At 38.0% G+C, this 9119-nt stretch overlaps 1 protein-coding gene across 1 annotated transcript in view; it reads right to left on the bottom strand.

Moving 5' to 3' along the window:
- LOC112562170 (DNA-dependent protein kinase catalytic subunit-like) overlaps positions 1 to 6428 on the bottom strand; it is a 69314-nt gene extending 62886 nt beyond the window's left edge. The window contains exons 1-8 of the mRNA XM_025235242.1: positions 6280 to 6428; positions 5199 to 5275; positions 4508 to 4600; positions 4221 to 4295; positions 3112 to 3220; positions 2764 to 2876; positions 2297 to 2396; positions 1842 to 1993 (exon numbers count right to left, since the gene is read on the bottom strand). Coding sequence (XP_025091027.1) covers positions 1842 to 1993; positions 2297 to 2396; positions 2764 to 2876; positions 3112 to 3220; positions 4221 to 4295; positions 4508 to 4600; positions 5199 to 5275; positions 6280 to 6412 — 852 coding nt within the window. The 5' untranslated portion in view covers positions 6413 to 6428. The remainder of the gene's footprint in view (positions 1 to 1841; positions 1994 to 2296; positions 2397 to 2763; positions 2877 to 3111; positions 3221 to 4220; positions 4296 to 4507; positions 4601 to 5198; positions 5276 to 6279) is intronic.
- Between the last annotated feature and the right edge of the window lie 2691 nt (positions 6429 to 9119).

Consider the following 9119-nt stretch of genomic DNA (forward strand, 5'->3'; position numbering starts at 1 on the left):
ACCAACTGTTTGACTGCAAACAATGAAGGTACTGTCATCTATGGCTTCTTGGGGCCACTTCCTCCCGTTAAGTGTGCAGAACAAGAGCAACTGTTTTGTGTGTAAACAAACTTCTTCAACACCAGTCTTACCCACACCTTCCACACATTTGTCACAGCCTGATCTGGTGGAAATCAATGGAAGAGAAATCTTCCCACCTACAATCATGCCACCACTGTTCTGACTCACACAGTGTGGCCTCTGTATTTTTTTTAACCATTTTCATCTTTCCAGAGTATGCCAACATGCCAATCAGACCAGAAAATGCAAACCAATCTCCCCTCATGATGGATGAACAGGGGCTATAACTGCATGAACTCCATAATAGTGGGCACACTACCTATTAAGACTCCAAAGATGCCAAAAATCCACTAAAATTGGGTCATAACTTAGAGAGGTTGCAGTAGGAAATACTGGAATAATACTTTTAAAAACTATATCGTAATTTTTTTTTGTTATTTTCACTTGATCACTTATTCTGCTGCTGCTAGGCTGTACTAAAGATTTATAGGGAAGTCACTAGGTAAGAGGGATGATAATCGACTGATGTACATATGTAAGAAAACGACAATGATCGAGAAAAAGAGAGATGTGGGCGGTCATTTCAACCAAAAACCATAACATCCCAGCTATATCAACCTCCCATCTGAGTCACCATTACAATATCATCTCATATAAGACCGCATCGTACCAACACCAAAAGTCAAATCAACTAGGCCAACGTTAATGACTGCACAAGGAGTTACACTTGTTTCACATAAACCCCTCTGCATAAACACAGAACCTCCATCTAAAGAATAATGACGACAAAGGCTTTTAAAAAAAATTATTTAAGAGGAAATTGAATTAATGTGCCATTGTGAGATTTTAAACCAACTGTTTGTAGATATATTTAATACAAACCTCTGAACTGAAGAACAATGACAACAAAGACTTTTAACAAAAAAAAAAATTTAAAAAAAAATCACGTTATGCACCATTGTGTGATTTGTCTTTGTTTACATGTGTACTGCAAAGCGGCCATTTTTACTGAGTATGATAGCAGCAGAACTTGTTCAAACAATGTATGGCTCTGTTTATAATATTTGACAATAGTAGCTACTCCTGTCATTGGAGATCAATTTGTCTCTTGAGTCTGGATGGACTCAACTTTCAGTGCTGTGATAATATGGTAGCTATGACTGGACAAATATGGTTTGGGTCAAAATGACAGGTGACCCTCAAAACAAGCAGTCCCTTTCAAAATTTACTTGTTTTACATGATTTCTGCAGAAAATCATCATACAGAGTAAGTGGCCTGCCAGAAGCAACACATTTTAAAATGTACTTGTTTCCAACATGCAACGTTTCCAAAAAAAATTCATAACAGTACATAAACTGTAAGTTGTAAATCAGGTTGGGGAAGAAGTCGTAACAGACGTTTATATAGCAAAATATGTCCATGAAAAATGATTGGGTCATAACAAAGAGGAGTCATAATTGGGAATGTCTTAATAAAGAGGTTTTACTGCACTCAGAACTGAACTTCAACAATCTGCACTGTTAAATTTTTTTATTTTTTTAAAACAATAAAGTATCTACACAACTACAACCTCATTTTAAAGTAGACCAGGTTTATTCATGCAAATTTCTTTTACAGGTTGTAAAGTTACCAAGGGCATTGTCCACTAAGTTGCTCCATCATTTGGGCCTCAATTTAAAAAAAAAAAGGAATTTAAAATAGACAATTTTTAAGCAATGATGGCAGAAGAAATTATTCCAATTCATATATTCAGAAAGATCATATTAATAAACTGGCTTACTTCATAGTCATCCACCAAAAACTGGCTGAACTGGCCTGCATGCCGAGCAAACAGTTGGAGTCCTGCCTTTGGAACATCGTATTTGGAAAACTCTACTTTATGATCTATCGCCATTCTTGCATAGTTGAAGATTTCATAAGAATGTGAAGACCCTGCAAGTTAATAAGTAATAAAATAAAAATTAATGAGTATAAGGGGAAAAAATGCATGTTTACTACAAGTGAAATAAACATGTTTCATGTTAACAGACATGAACACTGCATGAGTGGTCAGGATGACTGCATTATGCGATACTACGAATTGATGATCTGTAGGACAAACATCACAGGTAAACAGGCGGACATTTCTAGAATAGAGCAATAGGAAGATAATATGAAATAATAAACTCTCTCCTAATATTATAAAAGGGCATTAATCAGAGCATAAGGCACTCTTACCATCTGTTTGATTTTTACCTTCATCTGATGACTGAGTGAAGTTTACTAGGTAGGCTGTCAAACCTTGCAAGCAGCCTACTATGACAGGAAACTCAGGTTTCTTTGTCTTTGATGTCATCTGTAAAGCAAGCACACAACACATAAAACCAGTTCTCAAAGTCAATGACTTTAAATTGTCATTTGAAACAAAAGGATGCGATGGTGTGATTCATCTTTAAATGAAAGAAAAAAATCCTATGGTCAACATTATTTTTTAAATAAAGGAGATAGGACAAAACTAACTTAAAATATACAAGGTAAGCAGAAATCATGGTACTTGTGGTGACAAATAAAGTACAACAGGTTTAACGTCTGAATATATTTCAGTGTAGATTTATAGGAAAAGGGGGATGAATTTAGGTGATTCCCGCAGGAATGACTGCTTGGGGATATATCTATAGGACTCAGGACTGTAACATGGTGGAACATTACAGTTATGACCATACCTCTGCCTTCAGTGCACTGACATACAAGCCAACAAGACGATCTGAATCTTGGGTAATGTCTTCTGGGTATACTTCAGCAATGACACCCAGCAGAAAATAAATGTTTCCTTTCACTGGAAAACAAGCATCAGCACCAACTGATGGACTATGGTATAAATATCACAACAAAGTGCAGTTTCAAAAGTCAGGTTTTATCAAATGTTTGAGCTTGTAGGCATCGTACGATTTTGTTATGAAAACTTTGCACCCAGATCAGGAAGTTCATGTTAAAAGCAGCAATGGTTATTATTATTAGACTATGCTAGCAAAGTGGTGGAAAAAGTAAAGTTCAACTAAGTTTATGCATACCTGTTGGGACAAGCTTGGAGGTTTTAGTGAGCTCCCTAAATAACTTTTCAACCAGATTGTCAATCTTCATTTCTTCTCGTATTGGTGAGCCAACTGTCAGCTCCAAAACCTGCCAATTATTCTCACCTTCAGTTCTGAGATATTTCATAGCAACAATGTTGAACGTTATCATCATCAACTACGTTGGTCAAACAGCTGCATAATATTCATTATCAACTGTGTATGTCAAGCCTTTTCATATTTGCATGGAGTGTCTGGCTTGCTAGAATGCAGCTATTGCTATCATCATCATTCACCCTTTCACTGGTATTAGCTGACCATCAATTAAGCTGGCCTACCATCACCATCAAAGGTACCTGGCTAGATGCAGCCACGAACGCTCACCACTACTGCGCAAGATTGAATAAGAGAATAAGGTAAGAATCCTTCATACTCTTCAGGGATTACTTTGCTACAAACTTTTCCCGTAACAGCTATATTAAACACCTTGTCACATGCTTATTTGAAAATATTAGAAAATTAGACTGCTCACCCCCGTGTTTCATGTTAAAGATAATTATCAGATGCTGAATTTTGCATCGATGTCCATGATAAAAAGCTAAAATGACAACATGAACATCAGTACTACTTGAATTCTTCCTCTTTTTTCTAATAAACATATTGAATTATATTTTTTATATACTTTTTGATGTAAATGGTCTTTTTTTACATTTCAAGCTTTGTGGGCGATTTTTTTTAACTTTACATGCTTGGGTTACTAGAATGCAAATACTGTATAAAAACATAACATCCACTCAAGAAAGGCCTCTGTGGCAAGCCTTGTCAGCTGCTGTGTTCTTCCCACTCTTTCCTGACAACTAGTAAAGATCAAACAGTCCATATTTACAGAATGAATGAATAGGTCTAGTATAATCACAGGCATTACACACCTCTAAACTGATCCAAAGGGAGTATATAAATATTGGACAAGAATACACAGACTGATCCCCAATAGGAAAATGGTTTTAGCATCCTTACAAAATAATGTACACAAAAAATGACATCATACACAATTAGCAACACAATATTTTATGGCCTGAAACTATGACAAAGTTCAAAATTATACTCACTTTTACCAAAACACCAAGAGCAGAATTCTTCACCTTGGCATATTTGTCTCTGCTGAATGCTGATACACATGCTTCCTGTAACATTAAACAACCTCCATCCTAGTGAGAAAATGTTTATTTTTATAATCCACTTGTTTCCCTTAAGAGTATATACCAAAAACTGAAAAAAAAAAATTCCTTTTAATTCACATTTCTTAATATATGCAGAGAGACCAACAGATGCTAAATATATATATACACACATATAGAAAAAGTATTCTGCTACAGCCGAGCGTTAACAAGCTTACCTTGATGTCTATTGCATATGGTAAGAGTTTTTTCCCAACTTTCTGCAAAAAGTCACCAATGAAGTCAAGTAGATTTGTTTTGGTGCTTTGAAACTGAAACAGAAAACTTTATTTCTTTATTCTCTTGGCATACCTTTTAAGAAGTAATTTGAGGAAGTAGATAGCCTAGAGGTAAGAACAATGATGTCTGAATCTTAAAGTGTGAGGAGTAGGTAGTTCGATTAATGTGATGAGTACTGCCCCCTATTTGAAATAATTACTGACTCCTTGAAAGTTGGCAAGGTGAGGCAATGAGGGAGAGGAGAAAAGCATTACCATTACAAAACCTTCGCCTTGAGATAACTGGGATCTCTAACACCTCACACTCCAACAACAGTATGGTCACCTTTACTTTTTTAAAAAGTAGTAATATGCAACAAATTATTCAAATGATTCATAAATTATGTACAAATATATTTTGTCTTCAGTTTCTCTACTATTCAGCTTTGAATAGTTTTTATTTAATAAGACTAAATGTTCCAAATATACAAATCTTTGTTCAAGCGATAGTCACATGTCAAAATCAAAAAGTAATTAAAATTCTAATCTCACTCTTACTAAAGAAATAATAAATACAAGTGCCATCTTCACATGCCAAAAGCCTGTAGATAACAACAACAGTTTTAATTAAACCATTTTTATAAAAGATTACCTCATCTTTTGCAGCAACTTTCTGCAAAAAGGCAATTATGCCTATATCTTTGTCAAACAAAGCTGAGCAACAATAATCTGAAATTTTAAAGAATATCATTTTTATAGTCTTTTATTATTAAAAGGGGGAAGTTATAAAAACAACCACAAAATGCAAATCTTAGTTATCAACTAATAACACATTAGATAAATCTATCATCTTAGCACCAGGTCTAGTCTGTTACAACAACTATTGTTCTACAAATTCTTCAGTTGATCAAATTACTGTACAAAAACTCCTTTTACATGGACTCAGCATCATAGTGTGCACAAGAAAGTACACATATATCTACTCATACATATGATTTCATTTCATCACTATCATTTTCTGCATATGCTTGCATCACTCATGTAATTGCCTCTACCTATTTTATATGATTCTCAAGTTTCATGCACAGCAAGCTATACACTAGAACACTCAATAAAAGGCATTAATTTAATGATTAAGTGTGTGGACACTGGTTACAGCTTTTGTCATATATTGACTAAAAAAAATCCCAATTAACCATATTTTACATGTACATTCAATACTGTGAAAACGTCTGCATCTATGCATGAGTAGGAAAGTACATATTCACAAAAGAATGAAAGTGTAAGTATTCCAGTTATGTGTGCTTACATATGAACTTTTGTGGGTGTGTGTATGAATGCACTTTAAGCTGTCATCTAAATAAGTTTACACCTTGTCATTCTAAATAATAATATTTATTACTGAATAAAAATTTTATATCGCGCTATTACCATACAGGCTAAACAAATGTGATACACCCACCAAGCATGGAAAACACAAAGCAAAACACACACACATATACATGCCTACATCCAGTTCCTCACACACAAGGAACAAGCGAAACCCCCCCAAAAAAAATAACAAACCACCCCTTGTTTATCTATAAACGATACTGCTAGAAAACCTTAGTTTATAACTACTTGCTGGTATAGGTCCAACGACTGCCCCATCCACTATTATTATTGTCCATGACCAGTCCTAACGAAATTGAAAGTACGTAAAAGAAATAATTAGGTGCTGAATCAACTCTTGCCTCTGTCTTTCTCTGATATTTCATGTAAACATATCTGTCTGATATCTGCAATTAGCCCATTTGCCAGATTATATGCAGACGCTCCTGACTGATCATGAAGAGAGCGCAACGTCTCCTCCAATGTTGCCGCCATCTCCTCCTCAAAATAACACTTGCGAGGAACGGCAACTCTGCAAGCTATTTTCCGAGTCACGCGCGTTGACGTACATGTTGGTGTGCGAGAGAGAGAATGAAAATTCTTTGTTAACGAGGGATAAAGTGAACAAATTTACGCTTTTTCAATTAGCCCTCGCAGTTTTCGGGGGAAGAATAAGCTATGTAATTAAGTACTAATTATATGGTAGTGTGGTTGGTGTGGGACATCGGATGGAGGTGGGACGGAGGATGGCACGCAGACACAGGCATCCAGGGAGGGTGAGGGCCGGCGATGGGAGGGTGGTCGCTGGCCGTTTCAGTGAAACTATGACGGACGGCGTGGGAGCAAGTTAAAACAATAGGTGGGTGACGAGTGATCGCCGATCGGGAGGGAAAACTGACGACAGGCCGCCTTGATCGATGGACACGGTCACGGCCCCGGGGTCGTGGGCGAAGTTAGGTACCGCAGTCACCACCTCACAGGTGAGGGGTTAATCGAAAGACCGGTACACTCGGCCGTGCGAACACAGTTTGTTTTGTTTGCTTTGCCACCAACGGCCGGGACACCGGCTGAATGAGAGAATTAAACTGAGTGTCGCGGCAGTCAGAGGTTGATGTGGCTGACCGTGAGAAAGAGGAACGGTAGATGGCATAGGTACCCGAGTATAGCGCGGTGGGATGTATAGTCACTTAAATATATTATATTTATCCTGACTTCTACATATGTATTTTAGCAATTGGCTTTGAAAGCAGTTGAGGGAGGTTGTATAATTGCTTGATTGGAGAGGGATCGATCTGCTATTCCACAGCACACTCGACCCTGATTGAAGTATTCCAGATTTTATTTGAAAGGGTCTATTCTATGAATAAATGCGATTATCGACACGAAGAATGACATGATCATCGTAGCGCCTTTTGAAAAAAAAAATGATCAGAAGACGCACGAGCAGAAACACTCCTGCTGCAGCTTTAGATGTACGTTCCACATTCTGACATTCGAGTATCTTAAGTCAAGTCAAGCGTATCAAATTAAAATATGCGTGGCACTCGATCGATCGATACTATTGTACAAACGACCGATCGTGCGTATTTTACATTCAGAATGGACACGAGTAGGATCGCTATAATTTAGAGAAGCAATCTTATGCAATATATATAACTATATATTTCCTTTTATACGTATCGTAGCATATACCTCAACCCATAATTAACATTCATCTGGGAATAAAGCCATGCCCGAATGCAGCAGTAGTCCAATGGTCCTCCAGGGGTATTTTTGCGCTTGGCCAGGTATAGACTCTTTAAAAGATGTTTATTTGCGTGCTATGAATCTTAATGTTTATATCGGAAAGCCTGTGAGAACAGCATCATCAAATTAGTAATAAAGAGATGATTGCATGGCTTATTTAACGGTAATTAAGTACACTTTCCTACCTACTGGCGATATCACACTATATGGAGATACCAGGATGAGAAGGAGTGAACGCTAACCCTGACGTCCAGAAAGAAGTGTGGGTGTGCAGGGATATGAATCAAAGATTCTTTCAGTAACAGCGACTGAATGCTTTACTAGACTTTCTCAATCAGCCAATGGAGAAGAAATTGGTCTATTTGATATGAAAATGCTCCTATCGAATGGTGACTTCGTGGAGAGGAAAAGGAGAGGAAATATGGAATGCTCGCAGAAAACCTGCGGCAGCCCTGTGTGAACAGGTGTCATACACCATGAGACAGGAGATCTTAACCCAGGACCTTCAGACCTTCAGATTCTAACGGCCGTGGAGACATGAGTGTTTTACCACCACACCACCTTAATGATTAAAAGATCAGTGCCACCGCCATGGAGGTCATAGACGTGGACAGACGGAAGTAATATGAAATGAGACGTTGTCATAGAGACACTAAGTCCATCCCAGAGTACTGTCGTCTTGCTTCCTGCTGCTCAGCTTTAGTTTCGCTATAGTGAGTCTACAGATCCACCTCGATATGCAGCACGCATATTGCTTGTGTCTTAAGCGTGTCTTCTCGACGGCACGCGGGCGGCCAGGATGCAAGGAAGGCGCGGGGATGGTTTGTAAGCCGTTGTTCTAGAATGTACCAAACATGCTGACAGCGGAAAGTGTACATGCGAGAAGGTGCGATCTAGCAGCTGAATCTGGACTCAATGTCTCCTGGGTGATGGGAATTAAAATAATGAATGCACACGTTCGCTGAAGTGTATGTACATGCGTATCAGGAAATATACTGAGCCACGCATGTTTTCTCTTTAATTCTCTTCATTCTCACGAGCTGTTGTTGGTCAGTCGGTCGTCTGTCCCTTACTCCCTCTCCTCAAATACATGCACGCGCTCGCATATAATAGCCCAATCGAAGTAAAATGAACCAGAAAAAAAGCAGTCTTCTGACGATCTTGGGTTTGATTAGCAGCTTTCTCCTATCTCCTGGTTCGACCTTCCCATGTATCATACGGTGAAGGGCACTAGAAAATGAAGCCACTGGTCAGTCTGATAACCTTTCGACGGAAGAAGAGAATTCCATTACTGTTTAATTTATTCAGCTGATTCTAGTAAACGAATTCGAACAGACAAATGAATATAGGACACTGTTTGCTAAACTGGCCTGGGCTTAGGTGTCATTTCTGGATATCCTCGGCGAATAGTGAGATGGACGTCTCGTCTGTCACATCAGAAAACATTAAGTCCAGT

This window comes from Pomacea canaliculata, linkage group LG1 (genome assembly GCF_003073045.1).
Source record: "Pomacea canaliculata isolate SZHN2017 linkage group LG1, ASM307304v1, whole genome shotgun sequence".
Lineage (NCBI taxonomy): Eukaryota > Metazoa > Mollusca > Gastropoda > Architaenioglossa > Ampullariidae > Pomacea > Pomacea canaliculata.